At 37.1% G+C, this 19,751-nt stretch overlaps 1 protein-coding gene across 2 annotated transcripts in view; it reads left to right on the plus strand.

Annotated features, from left to right (window-relative positions):
* The window catches only part of LOC128894563 (dipeptidase 1-like), a 756,062-nt gene that overhangs the window by 475,529 nt on the left and 260,782 nt on the right, over positions 1-19,751 (plus strand). For both annotated transcript variants that reach the window (XM_054156396.1, XM_054156397.1), the window contains exon 2: positions 16,273-16,729. In XM_054156396.1, coding sequence (XP_054012371.1) covers positions 16,724-16,729 — 6 coding nt within the window. In that variant the 5' untranslated portion in view covers positions 16,273-16,723. The remainder of the gene's footprint in view (positions 1-16,272; positions 16,730-19,751) is intronic.

A 19,751-nucleotide genomic window follows, 5' to 3' on the forward strand; every position in this document is an offset into this window, starting at 1 on the left:
AAACGTGCTCAGGGCGCAATGGAAAAGAGGTGAGACCCTCAGGGAAACCTTTGTCGTAGCCCAGTGGACGCAGACAGGTAGTCAAATTCTGGGAACAAGTACTTAGCGAGCAAATAACTCGTGCGACACGGACTTGCTAGTGGAAGTACGTCTACAGACTAGACAAATCTTGCAGTGTCATCGACATGACGTAAAATTTTGAAATTTGGTACATTTATTTATACATATATACGTAACGGGCCATTGAACCCGTTTTAAGATCCTCTTTTATGATACGGAAGCAAAACTATACTGATCCATTTAAAAAAATGGAGGTAGCCTTTAAATGTGCTAAGTACTACCAACTTCAAAAAAATTATTATCGCCACCGAATGGCCATCTTCGTACTGTGCAATTTTATTTCAGAAATATTTCTGTGAAACTTATAGTTTCGAAGATATCTGTAATGCTAATAGTTATTGCCCCACTTTGTATATCGAAGATTCTCTAAAATTTGCAACTATCATGCTCAATTTCTTTACAAATTATATACAATATTCTATTGTACGTCACGAGTGCAACGAGCTAAATATGTTAACGCGATTGAGTTGGTCTCGAAAAATTCTGAACCAATAAAAACTAATTTTTCTTCTACTCCTTGCGAATGTAGCTATAGCTTGAATTAAGGAAAAAAGAATTCAAAGAAAGTTGACAGAAAACTATGAACTTAAAGCTTCGATATTTTCACTATTATGACTTTAGTAGCCCCCAGTAAAATAGGGATTTTTTAAGCAACAGGAATATTAACAATACAAAAATTAGTTTTCAACTCAGAGATAAAGAATATACTCTTAAAAAATTGACTGTAGCTATAGCATAAAAGGGAAAAAGGATTTAAAGGAAGTTGAATAAATACTATGAACTTGAATCTTCGATTTTTTCACTTTTGTAACATTAATGGCCCCGAAAGTACAGTGATTTTTTAAGCAACAAGGATATTAACAAAACAAAAATTATTTTTCAACTCGGAGAAGAAGAGTATCTTCTTAGAAAATTGAAAATCTTCTGCACGTATGAAAAACAAAAAAGGAACGAATGAAATGGTCTCTTCGCAATGTGTGCAACTTAGGATGAACACATCCAGTATCCAGTTGCTGGAGCATAAAGCAAGACATTGGAAACGGTAATAGGGAAACAATGATGGTCCAACGTTCGCATATCGTAAGGTTATCCAGCCTCCAGGGCGTTTCAGCGCGGTCGCGGTCATTTTTCACGGTGACGGGATCAGAGGAAGGGGAAAAGGGAGGACGTGTCGACGACTGATCTTCCTTACCCAAGCCCAAGAATAGATGGATAAACGGTTACTCGCGAATATTCTCCGGTCCTCGATCATCGTCGTCGCCGATCTGCCAGGACGGCGGATAGAAAGAGAATGGAGTTTACGAAACTATCGTCTCCGGAGACGATAGAAACTAAATCGAGTTTTCGCGGCGGTCGCGACCATTTGTCATTAGAGGCAGAGATTCGAACGGACGCATCCGTTGCCTTTCTAGACGTTTTCTGATTGCGTACGTTCCGGCCGAGGGTGAAACTTTTCTTCAAATTTGTTGATCTCCGTGGAAGCAAATGCGTGCTTTCTCAGGTCCTATGGTTCAGTTCTCTTCGCGATGCTTAAGAGTTATCTGATGGAACACTCGGTACAAGGAAGAAATTAATTTGGTGGTCTTATCAGGATGTGGGTTTGGATTTAATAGAAAAATTATGCATGTAGGAAAGTGTAATCTAATGTGGTCATGACATTTCGTGTATCGTAAAGTGAAGTTAGATTTAATCGTTTTCATAAATATCTTCAACTTTGATTTTAAGATTGAAAATCTTTTTATTTTCAAGCAGCCGAAATTCATGTTACGTTATATGGTGAAAAATGCTGTGAGGCGATGAAATGGGTGGGTAGTAACAGAATAAATATGTTCCGTTACACAGCTTGTCGTGAGATATTTGTTTATATTTTAATATCTAGTGATTGGAACAATCAAAACTTAATCCGAAATAATTAAACGTTTGATACATACATACATACATACATATCAAACGAATGATACATACAGTATCATTCAGTGTTCAATTAAATATTAATAACAATTACGGTTAGGAATAAATATTCATTCGAGACATTAATCGTGAGCAATTTGTCAATATTTTAATATCTGCTGATTGAACCAACTAAATATTAATTTCTGACAATAGTTAAATTAATTATTAACAATACTTATTATTTAAAGAATGATAAAGATCCAACGAGTCTTCGAATCGACATGTCACAACATGTCACGCGGTTGTTGTTCGCCCTTCCTCTAGTTCGACAGGCACAAACAAGCTACGACGCACGACCGCGCCCAAGCAGGTATGCGAGGGCCGAGAGCTCATTCGTCGTTGATCCTTCGTTCGATATGGATCTCGCAATCGCGCGTCCGCGTCTCGCGTCCCTCCTATTTGTAGTCTCCCTTAGTATCTTAGTTTGGTTTGGTTAATTTTAAGGTTGCGTGTACGAATGTCTCCTCTGCCAAATAATTATTAATCAACTTGTTTTGTTTGTTCGTAAGTCCATATTGGACTCGCAACTTCGTACTCCACTTCGGTCACTACTGCTTGATGTGATAAGTGTAGTGACCAACCATGTGACTGGCCGAGATCGGTTGCCGTTCTCTAGTGGGTCTGATTTGAGAGAGGGTCAATCGACGCCTCCAAGGAATCTTCTACTCTCTGTACGCGTCAGGCGGAGTCCAGGCTCCCGGCGCAGCGCAGCTCAAAAGAGTCGTCAGACGGATGCAAGTCGTATCCTGGACTCCTGACGTTGTGCAGAGAGTAGAACTCCGTTTCGGGACTCTACGACCGTCAGACATAGCTGGTGTCGCCAGGGCAGGGCACCCCGACGCGGTGCTACCTACGTCGTACACTGTCAGGTTGGGACCTGGGCCCTCGGCAGCAGGTATGCAGGGAGTAGAGTACTGGCGGAGACGTTGATCGTCTTCCTCTCGAATCAGATCCACCAGAGGAAACGGGACTGACTCTGTAAGTCCAGTTTCATGGTCACGTCGTGTCGCGATTTAGCTTCACTCCTCTTAGTTCAAATAATTATTTGGCAGAGTCAGACTTGGACTTTGGAAATCAAAGGGACTTTGTTTTCTTTGATTTCCACGATTTCGTACTTAGTATTAAACTCGTCAACTCTATGTAGAGTATGCATCTACGTATGTATACTGTATGTAGAGGGAGATCGAAGGAAGTTTGATTCCTTCCATCTCCGGGTCTCCAGTCGCAGCAATCTCCACGTGGTGAGACCTGGTAATCGCTATTATTCGTGACGAACAATCCTTCGTCGCGAATAATATCGAGAGCTAATGGCTGCGAACTTGTAATAAGATCTTTAGATGTAAAAAGTGCAAAGTGTAAAGTGTAAAGTTCACAAGTGAGAAGTGCAAAAGTGTAAAGTGTAAAGTGAAATTAGATTTAGATTAACAGGGACAACATCAAGGAGCCGTAGCTGGTATTAGTGGTCTGTAGTGGGGATGGTTTCTGTGCATTTATCGTTATAAAAATTTGTGCGTATAAGATTTTACTGTATTAACAAAAAAATGTTCCATTACAATTGGGTCTTAGTGCGTAACGAAGCAATGAAGGAGTTTTCTGATAATAAAAAGAATGTCCTGTCGCGGAAAATCATTAAGTATGATACAGCAGGTGGCGGTTCGCGTTTAGTTAGTTTAGTTAGTTAGATTTTCAATCTCTCTTACTCTTGCGTGTACGCGAAGTCTGTAAATTTTTCTACTTAAAATTTTCTACTTTCTACTTTAGAAATTCACGTTTCGATGTCTTATTTTAGTAAGTAACTTAAACTTTAATGTTTTCGTTTTCACGAGTAACTTTAATTATAACATCACTTCCTTCATGAATTTTCTTATTTCTGATTCTGGCCCGTTCATGAATAATAGCGTGCTTTACATTTCAACTTTGATTGCAAGCTTCAACCTTACATCTTTTATTTGCACGAATAACTGAAACGTTTAATACTTTCATTGTCAGTGATAACTACAAGACGAATATTTCTACTTTATCAGTCACATCAGTTTTAACATTCCTTCTTTAAGGAATATCTTCACCTTCAACATTCCAACTTTCATAAATAACTACAAGGTGAACATTCCTACCTTCGCATGTCACTTCAACTTCAACATTCCCTCTATCATGAATAACTTCAACCACAACATTCTTTTTCTCTTTCATAAATGTGCCGTTCATTGCGCAACTTGATTAACTCCATAAAACAAAAAGTTGAGAAATGCGATGAAATAATGTACATTGTTTTTCAAAATTCCCTTTATAATATAAATTCAACTATTGTAGATATTGTAGAATGCATAAATACAGATGTAGCTTTCACCTAACGGTATATAGAATTAATAAGAAAGAATAGCCAAAAAGCAATCGTCAATAACGTTATAATTTGCAATTATAATATTTTTATGTGACTGGTGGAGTTAATCGATTTGTACAGTAAACGGCTCAAATATCCCCAACTTCAATCTTCCTTTCTAAAAAAAAATTTACAATTTCACTAACTAACAAATTCCACCTATCCCCAAACTAGAAGGATCCTCCTTCAAAGAAAGATATTCATCAGCCTCGGGCTTGCTCTTCATATTCCTCCTCTAGTCCTCACTGTCACCAAAACCCAAGTATAGTCCACCTAACAGATTAGAGAAAGTCCCATCCAATTACTAAAGCACGAGACCAGTCTGCTTTAAAGTTTTGACTCGCCACTGACCTCTTCTACTTGGTCTTCCTTTGTCACGAGCGAAGGATAGAGGATCAGCGTCCTTGGACGTTCTTCCGCGACGGTCCTCGATCATATTCGCGAGCCCTTCATTCTCGCTGGATCAGACGGCTAAACCTTGCGGAGCGCGGACCGCGACACGGAAAATGGAGTTTGCGAAACTCGCTGAGCCGAAACACAAGAGAAACGGAATTGGACGTCCCTCTGTATAGCACGTCCATTTATCGCAGGAAAATTCTGATGTCGGAGTGGCTCTCGTGATGGAGGACACTTCCCTTTGCTTCGCGGTAATGGCGTATCCGCTCAAGTCCGCGGAGTTTGCGAAACCTTGGCCCCGCAGGATTGCGAGCGGGGCTTTTCTTTGATTAAGATGATATCCTCGTTCATTCCGCGCTGCGTTCGTTATTATTGGCCGTCTCATCAACGTATTCAGGCTCAGACGGGCTGGACAGAATGTTTTCCTTTGAGAAGAATTATTAGCCGAGGCTCCTAGCGCGACGACCAGAGGAACGCTTTGTCCGGCACAGGTTTTGAAAGTTAACGGGACTGGACGCGTGGGATCGTTTAAGTGGACGCGGAGAAGTCATTTCCCTTATTCTGAACGACGAAACCGGTGAATGGGAACTTAATGAGATAGCAGTGGCATCGTTAGCTGGATTTTAACGTCATGTCTGTTGCTTATGAGTATTGCTCGTAGAGGAAGGTACTCGAGAACTGGTGGTGGATTAGAAACATAATGCAGTGGTTATACTTTTTTTCACTTATGTAGGATTTAATGAGTGGGTTAGTGGTATATTTTAACTTGGTAGTGCTGTTGCAGTTATTTATGGAAGTGGAAGTTTGAAGGGGGTACGCACAGTTGTCATAGAAAAAGTTCAAGATTTATATACAAAAATGTTGGTATACGGGTTGTCCCGGAATTAGTGTAATTTAAATTGTATTAAAATTATATTAACATTGCTTTTAGACCATATTATAATACGTATAAAACCTAAGAACAACATAATTCGTGAAAAGTGAAAAGAATGTTCTATACCAATCAGAAGAATCACGAATCACTGTGAAAAATCATCGTGATTGAGAATGAACGTGATTGAATCACGAGTGATTCAAAAGTAGCAGTTCACGCCATCTCTAGATCACACGCACACATGCACGCCGCCGCGTATAACAATGCGCGCCAGACTTGAAACTGAAATTTATTTCTTTTTCTTTATCTTAATAATTTTAATTTCATGTTCCAATAGAAGGTATAATGATAATCAAATCTAATCACTTTGGTCAGTTTTCTTTATCGATATTATTGTGCATCAAGAGCCATAAGGGATTTGTTTATGAAACTTCCTTGAATCTCCAATAGTTTTCAAGATAGCGTTAGGGGATGAAACTTTGGAGGGTAGTTTCACCCTTTAAACTCGAGGTACTCGCTCTACAAGCCTGCGAAGTTTCATTAAAATCGAGAGGTAGGAGGGGTAGTTTCTCACGGATGTTCCTTATAAGTTACTTCGCAATTTATTTCCTTAGTATATTTTATAATTCACTCAAGAGATCCCAAACTTGGAGTGAAAATGTTGCATTGAAGTTTTAAATTGTATTCGTTACTCTACATAATGCTCCTTTCAAACAACTATGACTTTAAAGAATCTTAGAATATCGCCACGACACTTTAAGAACGAAATTTCAAGATTTCAAGCTTTTAATTTTAAATTAAAAAACATTGCCTCGAATAGAATCCACCGTTGCTCTTCGCAACAAAAGAACGAAAGCATACGTTTGAAAAGTATCTTAAGACTTTTCAAGACCAAAGGAAAAAATTTCTCGTCTTTAGAAAAGTGGAATAAAATTTAAATTCACTTGAACACATTACGAAACATGAAGGATTGAAGCGAAATACGTGGAACCAATTCCGCATGAGATTCCCAGGAGACTTCGTGCAAGATGCCACGAATGCCCAGAGAGGGAGAAAAAGAGCGAGAGAGATATGAAATCTTTACGTGTCATTTTACAGTACTCCATGTAATGATTGATAGGACCGGTAGCAGTCATCCAGCGGAGGTACTGGAATCCGTCCAAACCCGCAGATTAATCGGTATTGGAAACGGGGAGAACATCGATAAGCTCATAATCCTCCGTCAGATTTCTTGAAGCCTTCCACGATGATAGATCGCGATCTACTAATCAACCGGAAAATCGCGGACTGATTAGCGTAATTAATTCAATTCCGATACGTTAAGTTTTTCAGGACTTGTTGGTATTGGATTCATAAACGTTGAAATCTGGTCTTGCTCGTGAAACTTGATTTGAACGTTTATTATATTTAATAATACATTTTGTATTTATTAGTATATTGAGTGACTAACGATAAGTAAATATTGAATTATTGTCGCAATTTATGAAAATTAATTTGATGTTATGAATTAATCGCAATTGAATATTAATTGTAGAAGAGAACAAGCCCGTATTCGATTTTTAAACGTTTCAAAGTTTCTGCGTTGAAGAATAAATTTCAATCAAAATTTTCTATGAAACATTTTGCTGGAAATTTTTCTGCTACCTTTTCGGCTGGTAATTTCAAATCGTTCTTTTTGCCAATTATGATTGAGTTTGTCTAAAACCTTCTTCACACCTCCTTCAAGATTTTACGTGAAAATTTCTCTAAGATCCTACAAGGGATCGTAAAAAATTAATCGACCTCGGAATTTTAAGTATACTAAAATTTCTTTCTCGTTGAAAAAGTATTATGAGAATGTTGCTCTAAATTCTATTGTATACTATCAAATATTTCTTACATAATTGGGTAAACAAAAATACAAAAAAAAAGTAACAAAATGTTCAAACACTTTTAACAAAAACGGACCCAAGTGGAAAAATCGACGAACCATAATCACTGACAAATTATAATAAAAGGAAGCCGAATTTTATTTCAAATAGTGCTCCTAATTACCATTGCTAAATCTACAGAGTAATTCTATTACTACCTTTAATTTTGTTACTTACCAAATTACTGTTTTTACTTCCATTAAAAAAAAAATACAATTGTCCTGTCATTTCGATAGAACGAATGCGTCAAAAGCGCGCGAATAAACGTCAGGAAGCTTGAAACACGACTTTTGTACCCGAAAATCAATTTATTCTTGGCATTGTGGGGCTGCCGCGCTGAGTGTTAAAGGTGGATACAAATCGAAGGTAGCGCGGCGGAAACCGCAACACCGCGAACGCCATCGAATTTAATTTCTCGTCGTCGCACGTTCCACGCGCTGGCAAAGTTCGTTGAAATTAATTTCAATTGCATCGGCCCTGAGACGGAGGAAAAAGAGAGCAACGGGAACCCGACTTAGTTGTTGATCGAACTACTACGTGCTACACGTTTCAGAGGCGACCCGTGTGGGTCGTGCGAAAGTAATTAAATAAAAAAAGGTCGAGAAGTCGCGCCGCTACAAAACCCATCATTCAGGTTAATTCCTCGGTGATTAAACACGTTATCGATTCGTGCGTGCAGTTTTCAAGGCGGGAAGACTTCGTAACTACACGCGAGAATTTCGAACGAAAACGGTGGAACGTAAAAAGAAAATTCGAAAAAAAAAACGAACGGGTCGCTTGTTGCGAGCTCGTTCTGTCCAGTTACGCGGTCATCGATTGCTCGACTTTTTCGATACTTCGCCCAGGGCTCCGGCGAGTCGTCGGACAATAAATTCCTTCGTGTAAACTATTATCGGAAGCTAAATCAACCTAAGAGCTTACGATCGTATACAAAACGAACATAAATCTGCAGGCTTTGTATGCCATCGTTCTGTTTCCACTTGTTTGGGCCCAGTCGTTTTCAGAATCTGTGGGTTACACAAATTGCTCAGGTTTAATTTCAATGAAAAATCTATAGTTTGGTAGAACTTATTGATAAATGAAACGGTACCATGGAAAAGGTTTCGCAATACAATATTAATAAAGAAATTTATAAATTGGAAAATTTTTAATTATAGCGTAGAATTGAAAAATTAAGAATTCAAGGTTTACGTTAAGAAACTTTCAAATTAAACAATTAAATATACTATGCATATATATGTAGTTCCATAAATTCTCTATTCTAACATAGTGTCTACATGAAATCTGGGGAAATTTTCTTTCTAATTACTATGCAACATCAAAACTAAATGTAACATTAAAATTTAAGTGTTAACAATTTTATAATTACAATTGAGAATTTTTTAATATAAATCGTAAACTTGTACTTTTTGAATTTCATACAATATTTATGAAATTCTTAATTTATCAATCTTTATGTTACATTATAACTAAACATATTTTCTTTGACTTCATACACACTATCATATAATAGTGAATACGTAAATTTAAATATTCAAGAACAGATGACATTAATGACATCTGACATAATGGAAATAGAAAATAATTTTATTTTAAACAATCAGACCCAATTGGAACAGAACTACCACTGTCTACAAACATGTTTAAAATGCAATATTTTGGAAATAGGAATTTTTCGAAACGAGTTTGAGCAAATATTGGCTGCATACGTAGCAGAATGAAATGCAACGGTGCCCGTTATTTGTTCAACACAGTTGGAGTAAAAACAGGAAAATAAACAACAAAGGGGAGCAATTCCTTTACATAAAAACAAATATCGTTGTCACTGTGCATACAAAATATTCCATTCTTCCTGGTACAATGAGGTAACCTATCCGCATATTTTAAAATATTTTAGATTCTATTCTAATGAACAGTTGGATGTAACACAGAAAAACTATTGAAATTGAGTTTCTATTTATTTTTCTTACTTTTTCATTTGTTTGTCATTTTTTGCTCCTCTCTCTTTGCCTGATAAATTTAATTCAGTTTCCTCTATATTTATTTAATAATTTCCTCTAATATTTATTTAATAATTGTTTAACTTTAATAATATTTCATTTATACTTTAAAGTATATTTGGACATTTTTTCGATTCATTTCAAACAGGAATCTTTATAATATCGGCTACCACAATTGTCATCTGAAATCAATAACATTTTCTTTTTACGTTAACGTATTTAACATCTATTGTATTAACATGCCTTTTATGAAAATTAACTCAACTGCACCCAAAAAAGCTGAAAATTAAATCCTTTAGGTGTATTAAAAAGAACCATTAATCTTTACCATTTTTTTTTTTTGCAAATTTTTGCAGTCATATGTTGTATAAAAATAAATGTGTCCCATGGACTACGTTTTCTCTCCACAGAAATGCTCATTGTCAAACGAGATCGCATTATGAAATTAATCAGAGCCAGAAAATTCGCCCATGACGACGTCATCGCGCGCCATTAAAGCTCCTTGCGGCCGATCGTCGAGCCGCAATTGTTCTTGACCAACCGCAAGCTCGGCGTGCAGACATCGTTGGAATCGGGGCTCCTGGCCTCCGCGCGGAAGACCTCTGGTGAAAAGTTCGCTAGGTGGGACGGGAGAAATAATTAATGGAAATTAATTGCGCCCCCGAGAGTGGCGAGTTAAATTCGTCCAGTTTAGCTCCGTTGCGCCTCGAAACCGGTCATAAAGCTTTTTATGGTTGTCGTAACTGTCCCCGAATCTGCGGCTCGGTCAGAAAACTCGCGTGCAACAGGATCCAGGAATTATGTAATAACAATAATTCCTGTACAGTGTTGAGTTTCGCGACAGGGGGATTAACGCGTGGCGAAAGGAGCCGCTGGAAGTTCAGGGAGCGGTGGACAGAGTGAAAGGCGCTCGAACGAAATTTCCAAACGAAATGGCAACTTAATTGCCGCGAGACGCAACGTGCGATTATTGGCTCAGAGAAGGACCACGAGCAGATGAAACTGGTTGTTTTCATTGTGAAACGATCGTTGGCTGCGATTATGGGGTTACGTCACCTTGAACAAAATGTGCTGGTTCTTCGGGAATTTCTCGAAGGAAATATACGAATATTAAAAATAATTTCGGGAACATTATTACTGTGGATTAGAGGTTCCCAATGTTTTTTGTCCTGCCGCCCCCTTTCCAGAGAAAATATTACTTAGCGCGCCCTAGAAATTAAATTTTTAAAAATTTTAGTAGCAATTAATACGAAATATATATTTATTAATGTTTCTACCTTTTTCGTAAAGCAAGGTGTAAATTAGAAACATTGATCTTTGAAATTATGAAACTATTTATTGAACTCGGAATAGAATGTAATAGAAAAAAAGTTAAAACATTCGAAATCATCTTAATGAGAAGGATGAATCCTCGGCTCTATTTCCGTCAGCCAGTAATCTGAAATCACCGCGATTGACTATTTCCAATTGGTTTCTATTTTTTTATTAATAACTTTTTAATTACAGCCCACATTGGACCATCAGCGCTCCCCTGAATCGTTGCAGCACCCACCAGGGGACGGTGGCGCCCACTTTGGGAATCACTGCTGTAGATAATGAATATCAATAAAATTGTAATCATATTTCACAATTTCTCCATAAATAATGTCGTATCTTATTAATAACTCGGAATGTTTATGCATTTTTTGTATATAGAGATATGTGTTAATTTGTAAGAATGTCCAGAAATGCAAAAATATATAAAATATCAACAATAAGATACATGTTATAAAAATAAGAGTTTTCGTTCAAGTTTCTACTCTTTTTCTGTATCTGTGAAAATATGAATTTCCATAAACATCCGCAGTCTACTTATCGCCATTGCGAGTAATGAATATCAATATAAATATTGTAATTACTGGACTGCAGATTTTTATGCAAAATAAAATCTTAGCAAACATACTTACAAAAATTGAACCTAAATAGGAATTTATTTTACTCTGCAAACATTATAACTAGACTGCAGAAGTTTATGCAAATGCGTATTTTTATAGGAAATAGTTAAAAGAATGGGACCTAGACAGAAATTTGTTTTGAAATTAGAGTACTATAAAAATATGTACATTTTTTATTTTGCATATTTTGGATACTTATGTTTAAAAACATATGCAATAATATATTGCATATGTTATTTATCCTGCTTATGTGAAATATCTATCTCCACAAATTAGTTTCGTCTATCACCAAACTTTCGTATTATAATTAAACTTTAGAAAAGAATGTAGGATTTTCTACAGTATCGAAAACTTTCTAATATTTTAAATAACAAGGGCGTTCAAGGACCAATCAGAGTGCCGGAACAATGTTGGTCTGAATTTAAATACGCACCGATTACTTCGTGTGACATAGAGCGATTGTTCTACCCGTATAAATTAATTTTGACAGACAAACGCCACCAATTAACACCATTAAATTTGGAAAAAATGCTCGTAATTTATTGTCACGCGAATTATAATATACCGGAATAATTGTGAAAAGTATTTTATATGTGTGTACATAGCGAATATTCTGTAACATACTAATATGTTACTTATTATACTATATTTTATTCAAATTTTTCGTGTATATTTTGCATATTTTTCATGCATGTTTTGCATATGCATGTTACATATTTATCGTGCATAAACTTCCGCAGTCTAATTATAACATAAACATTACTTTCAAAAATTTTTTATATCATTGCATAGTGTGTGCATTTTATTGTTTCTTCGCAGTCTAGTAATTACACTTAACAAATTATTGCACAAATAATTTGATACTACTTCTAACCACCTTTACAATCGTTAAATATTCATAAACATATTTCTATTTTTCTCATCGCGAAAATAACTTGCATCAACTAATGAGAATTTCTTGGTTAGTTTACAAAAAGTCCTACCATCGAATTCTATAATTAACCCGCTTTCTCAGGTGGATACGTTAATTTATATTTTAATTAGAGTTACACTACAGATAGTGTTGCGGAAAGCTGACCTAAAAATCTCTCTCCGATATATACGAAATGGTTCACGGTTCTGAAACGCGGGAATTATACTCGCACGGCGTGTTAATTATTACTTCTTCGAGCGGGATACTTCGCCGTGAAGTTCTCGTTACGCTGTGCATTATTGAGGCTCAAGCATACACGCGAGAGATGTCTTTCCGCTGGTGTCTCCTGTAATTACAAGCGACACTTCGCCTCGCTACTTATGCATCGCGAGAGGCTTTAAACCGCGTCACGGCACAAAATGTCGTTCGACTTCGTGTTCGAATTAAAAACCAATCCTGTTTAATTGCGAACAAGGTTTGGTGCGCGGGGGAAAAAGAACTGTTCCCTCGTCAGACGTCTTTTTCGAGCGATAATCGACTATCGAGTCTCAGGTGGCAATTAAGTCGTCCAGCTTGGCACTTCATTCCTTGTAATTATTTTTTTCTTCTATGAAAAAAGTTAATTGATCGTAATAAAAATTACCAAAGATATACCTTGCTTGATACTGTTTAATGAGATATATATTTAAATTAAATATGAAAAAGCGATTTTCATTTTGCTTGAGAATACGTCGATTGCTTTTAGATGTTCTTCCTTGCGTTCTAGAAGTAAGTTGAATTTGGATAGTGAATATTTGTTTTTCTTCGAATATACGATAGTATTTAATATTATTCTATGTATCGATGTTGAAAGTATATATTATTTTGCTTATATATTTATTTGTTGTTAAGGGAGGCATTCTAAAGTTTGATTTGATTGATGGGCATAATATGCTCATTAAAATATAAATTTAAGTGGTCGCACAAAAATGTTATTAACCGGAGAATGATATTTGTAATAATAATGAAACATCATAAAGTTATTTAAACGACTTTATAAATTGATACGCGAATTATGTTCCTCATTAAATATTTTTCTGCGATGTTTCCAAAATTTCATGGAGGATGCAATTCATTAAAAAAATGAGTGTAAAAATAATCGAAGCCCCAATAATGAGTTCAGAAGTGGGCAGAAAGTGGAGTTCTGTTCGAATTGAAGTGCAAGCTTACAGATTCATCGGAGCAGTACTTAACCTTAGTTTGCTCGAGTAGCCAAGATGCGAGATGCGCCGAGAAAAGAAACTGGAAGCACAGTCTTGGGAATCGAAAAGAATTTATAAACCGTAATCGGCGATTTCGCTGTGCAGCAGTGAAATTATTTTTACATTTTACCTTCCTCCGATCGAAATTACTCTTGAAACTTTAATACGTTCGTCGAAGTATTATTCAACTGCAAAAGGATTTCCTCGATCATTCCCCAAAATGATCATGGAGAAGTAGTGTACAAATATTTTCATAAATATACAAATATGTATCCATAAAATTTTCATTTTTAGAGACTACTTAATCAAAATCTACCTCGGTGTACCGATAAATGATATGAAAATTGCAAAACGATCGATTTCACAAAGCAAAAGATCGATGTTTTCGTTTGAATAGAAATTAGCTGGCAGCACAAAAGAGTATAATTACATATTGTGGAAAGCTTCATAACTTTCAAAGGAATCATATGCTTTTAGGAATTAGCATTGAAAGGGACAGAATGAAACTAATGATTAATTATTACGGTTGATGGCCCGTCGATAATCGTGATTAATTGATAGCAGATGTGATCATGATTAATGAATAGTAGAAATAATCATAATTGATGAATAGTAGAAATAATCAAACTTATTACCTAATCATGAAAGAATTAATCCATGCATCCATTCACTTTCCATAAAAGTATAGTGTAGATCGTAAAGCAACTCATTTACTTAACTTTGACATGGTCACTCTGCTTTCTACCTTAATACACTTTCTTGTTCGTGGATTTTATACACGAGCAAAAATTGTAACGAACTTTAAAATTGCAAACATAAATGTATTACTACACTTAAAATACATAAAGAATAATACAAGGGAGCAGATAATCGAAAAAGGACTCGAATAAGTCATGAATTACTATGCTGAGATTCTTCAACGTGTCCACATAATAAAGAACACATATTATTTTATCATTTGAAAGATTATCCCGACAGAAAAACAGGGAAATTCATGCAAATAACACAAGGAACACGTAGTCCCTATGTTCTCTGAATTTTGCCTACTGACATTTTCTACTATGTTTAACCATTTTAACGATACAGCTCGTCCCAGCTGCAGGGGACATCCTGTGTGTACGGCACGGAGGAGACAGCTACGTTCGTTACGCTGGAGCATGCCCACGCTCCACATGCAGAACGAAATATCATTCGGGAACACACAGAATACATTTTCAAAGATAATCCAGATTATCATACCGTACTCGTCGCTGACTTCAACCTAGGAGAGAATAGCCGACGGAGTAAGGACAGCGTGAGTCGGTATATCATTCAGTTCAAATGAAATTCATTAAACTACACGGTATAATATTCTACGTACATTCATGGACGCGGCTTCTGCCTTTCATTTATTTATATTATTATTATTAATATTAGTAATTTATTAAGATTTATTAATAATAATAATTGTTAATTCTATCGTTGTCATCATTCCTTGTGTTGCATATTTTCGATTTCAAGTAGGCAGAAAAAGGAGATTATATTAGAGTGTAGGGTAGTGTTAGGTGTTAAGTTATTTGATATTAATTAAGCACTCTGTTATTGATAGCTAATCGAGGACTTACAATATTCATTGGACTGAGAAGTACTAGATAATCGACTAAGGATGACAGTTCAAGGAGTGACTAATTTATCAGCTATACCTATAATTATAATGTACGTTCGTTAACCTCACACTTCTCTTAAATAAGTCAAATCCCATCCGTAAACCCTAAACTCCCTTCCTCTTCATTTCAATTAAATTCGAACGTTACATAAACAAATCAGGCCAACGTTCGGCACACCAAAGGAACGAACATGCACAAAAATTTCCATACCCTACCAAACCATGCACTTACAAAATGTATGATCAATCTCCTCAATAATTTTCTCACACAAAAACCTCGAACATCACTCAACCCTCAACTCCTCTCAAACTAGTCAAACTCCTTTCCTCCGTCATTTCGTTACTCACTTAACCCTTTGCACTCAAGTACTTTTTTTCTGGTATCTACTAGCAACTCGAGATGCTTTCTTACCAGTTTATACCGTCACGATCGCAAACTAAGTTGAGATATCAGAATCAGGTCACATCTACTTCGTCGACACTCATTATATTGATGAAACTTCGAGTTTTAAAGAAACGAAACCTAAACAAACATTACTTGCTGGTTGATTTACTGCGTCAAACCTGATGGTGACTAAGAATCACCTCTCGAGCACAAAGGATTAAAGTCATACACACGCAAACCATTTTACGTTCCCACAGACTGGGTCGTCCCGTGGAATATACCATCTCCTAATAAACAAAGGACCCCGGTTCCGGGGTCAAACGCAACAAGAACACACTGTTAACGCGACCGAGCGGCAGCGTAAGCTGGAAAGCGTTCACGGGGCATTTTTCGTTGTGATACGCCGAAGAAATTCAGGGGCAACCGAGGAGAGGGTTCACTCGAGAGGGGGGTGGTTTCGAGGCTGAGTAGGGAGCTTGCGCCTAGCCAGGCCGACTGGTTCGAGCTTCCGAGCTTTGGAGCAGCAGCCAGTCGCCGGCTGCCGGGCCACGACCTCGCATCTCGTCCGGCTCTCGTTCATCCCCCGAGGTCTCGCGACCACGTTTCTGGCACTCGACCGCCCACTCGATCGAGTGCACCCGGCTCCGCGATCGACCACTCGACTCGCGAGCTGTGTGCTCCGCGTATCGCGCGTCGTTTCCCATCGTTCGCGACGTCGAGCATCGTACAGTGACGGGTCGGAAGTTTTTCCAAGGGAAGATTTCTTGTGCCGGTATCGCCGATAGTGAGGCTTAATCTCGGACCAGTGCGACGTGGGGAACACAGCCGGGAGTACCAGTAGAGGCTGCATCTGTTTGTTTCATCTTTTCATCGACTCGGAGGATGGCGGATGGGTGACAGACGTGGGATCCGTGATCCAGCGCGGGTTAAAGCTGTTTTTCGGCAACGGGGGAACCATGTGAGGTTTCGACCATGAGGGTGAGTGTCTCTGCATATTTTCATAAATTTAGGATTTTCTGTGTTCTTGGATGCTTTTATGAGACTTGGACAAGGGAAAGGAACGAAGTCTGTTGGGGCTGTAGAGCGTTTGATCTTTTAATGCGTGAACTCGTTTTTGAAAAAAGGAAATGTTTCTTGGTTATTCATGTATTTACTTTGAGAGGGTAAACGAACGCGAGGCACGCGATTATAAAGGAAAAATAAAATTCAAGATGCACAGAAGAACAGCGTCAACAACTTGCTGACCCGTTTTGACTTTTATATATTTCTGATTCCATTTGTACTTTTAGCGTGAGTTCATAGTATTGCCACGTGAATGAAAAACTTTAAATAAAATAGTAAAGCTATGCTAAAGGTGGGATAGTTTTCAACCCACCCAACTTCAAAAAGTTAACTGGATTAAAATTAAAAGGTTTCCCAACGGAGCCTTTAAGATTTTGCTGCTTGATAACAAAACGCTGTCAGTCGTAGTGGGTAGATAAATGACATTGTTTTTCATGACGTAACAGTAAAAACAACCAAGGGTAACATATCTATATCGCATGTCTATTATATATACAACATGTTCGGAAAATCGAAGACTGCAACGAAATCTTTTTTAACAATTTAGTGACTTTAGAAAGAAGTTTGAAGTACCTAGGTGAAATTAACCTGCTCGGTAGTTTCAGCGTTAATTATCTAACAATCGATGTGAAAGCTTTGGAAAAATTTCGATATATTTCACAAAATGTATATTTTATAAGCTTCATATGGAAAATCATTATCGGTGATTGTAAAGTGATTCACTTCGGTGAACTTTGCAAGGAAATAAATAAATATATTTCATACCAATATATTTCATACGTTCCTTCTAGAAAATCCTTTACAAACAAAATCAATACACAACAATAAAATAATATCGGTATAAATCTGTATCTCTGCTAAATGTTTTTATAATAAGTCGTCCTAGGTAGAGGCACTCTTTTCGGTGTTCTAGATTAAATGTATTATGCTATAAAGGTTTAAATGGTACACGAATGCACAAATGACGAAATCGAAGTTGCTGGGGATAACCGAAAGGTCGACGTAACGTCGGCGCGAATTTTCTGTATTACCGCGCCGCAGTTTAAGCCAAACCGTTGCGTGCGCTGATTTATCGCGCACTGAACGAGCCACGCAGCTTTTGGGGAGAAATTATTTTCGCGTGGCTGCTGTCGGGATTAAACTCTCGCGAAGGGATGTGTGTTGTCTCGTGGGTAGCGTGTGTTACCTCGATCATCCGTTACTACTGGGTATTGTTACGTTTTCCTGCAACGAGGTCGAATCTTTATGGCCGAAGCAAAAATGAAAGTGGCGTGAGTGTTGTTCATCGAGCAACCGTGTAGGGGCTAAATTATTAATGCATCGAGGTGGTGGTCAATTACTGGTGGGCGTTTTTACTTTTCATAGTATCAAATTCAAATTTTTACATTTGAATTTTGAACATTTAAATTTGAAATTGAACTATGACATTTAATTTGTGGCGGGTTACTGTCGAGTGCTTCAACTTTTCACATCATCGATTCCAGATTTTTATTCGAGTCTTGAAACCCCACGGAAAATCCATAAAAATAAAAATATTTACTGAGAAAATGTATGGGTTAAATTGTTAAAGCATTAACTTGATGATCGATCACTACTGTGAGTTTGAATGCTGAGGCTCTTCATGGATTAAAAGGTCGAATAGAAATGAAAATGGTAAAATAGTGTGATTGCTGTTTGCTAAGCAAATAAACTAAATTGTTATTTAAATGAAAATTGTGTAGCCCATCCAAGCTAATTACTGGACTGTGAAGAGATAAGAGTTAAAGAACTGGTCCGTTAACGGGCTCCTTGTGTTTTGCATATTATGCGTTATAATTCTAGTAACCTTGAGTCATATCATCTTCAAAAAAAGTTATAAAAAAGTGATGGTCCATTTTAACTTTAGAAAATTGATATCTTCATTAAACATAATACCTCCTGGATTGCTTACATGTATGAAGCCACGTTTACTTCCAAGCCTTATTTATTAGTATATTACCTAATAACAAAACTAAATTCACGAAGAAGACTCTGATATCTCCATTAAGTGTACGCGTCATGGATATCACAAATACCTAGAATCTTATTTATTGCAATTTAAATTATTGTCACGGTGGTTTCTGAAACATGTACAGTATATATACATATACATGTAAAGTATATATACCTAAGTATACATATATTATTCGACCATAAAACGGGATTTACACTACCGCGCACCATTCTTCTCGAGAGGATTCCTAATGTCTTGATGGACCGTACGCTTCCAGACTCCTCGCACCCTAGTTGATGTTGTTGGGATGCAAATTGAGTATGCGCGGGTCATGGTGGACTTCATACCCTCGGATACAAGTTTAACACCCGACAGTAAAGCAGCATTCATAAACAGGAGATTTCTGAGGTGTTGATGATGGACCACGCGTCTCTAAGCTCCCTGTATCCCGTATAATGTTACAATGTAAATTGTCTACGCGAAGGCCGCGGAGGTCTTCATATCTTGGATACTAATACTTCCTAATACAGCGAGATTCATGAACGTTTGAGTTCATGAATTCGTCGTGGAATCATTTTGTATACCTTGAACTACCTATACTCCTTGCATCCTATTTGATACTGGGATACTAACTGATATGTTTAAGCATATCTTGAATATTAATTTAGAAAATTCATTGTCTACTCTTTCGTCTTGGGAGGATTTCTATTTTCTTCAGAATACAATTGGTTTGGCATGATTTTTAAGCAACTGCAAAAAGATTTCTTTGACCATTCTCCAAAATGATCATAGAGAAATGGCGTACAAATATTTATATAAATATATGTTCTTATTAATATGGAAATTACAACATAGCAAATAGCAATAATATGAGTGTATGGAACGTTTGACGATATTGACAAACACGTTGCATGATATTGAGTTCATGAATTCGTCGTGGAATCATTTCTGGTACCTTGCACTACC

The sequence above is a fragment of the Hylaeus anthracinus genome, unplaced genomic scaffold, assembly GCF_026225885.1.
Source record: "Hylaeus anthracinus isolate JK02 unplaced genomic scaffold, UHH_iyHylAnth1.0_haploid 4, whole genome shotgun sequence".
NCBI classification, from domain to species: domain Eukaryota; kingdom Metazoa; phylum Arthropoda; class Insecta; order Hymenoptera; family Colletidae; genus Hylaeus; species Hylaeus anthracinus.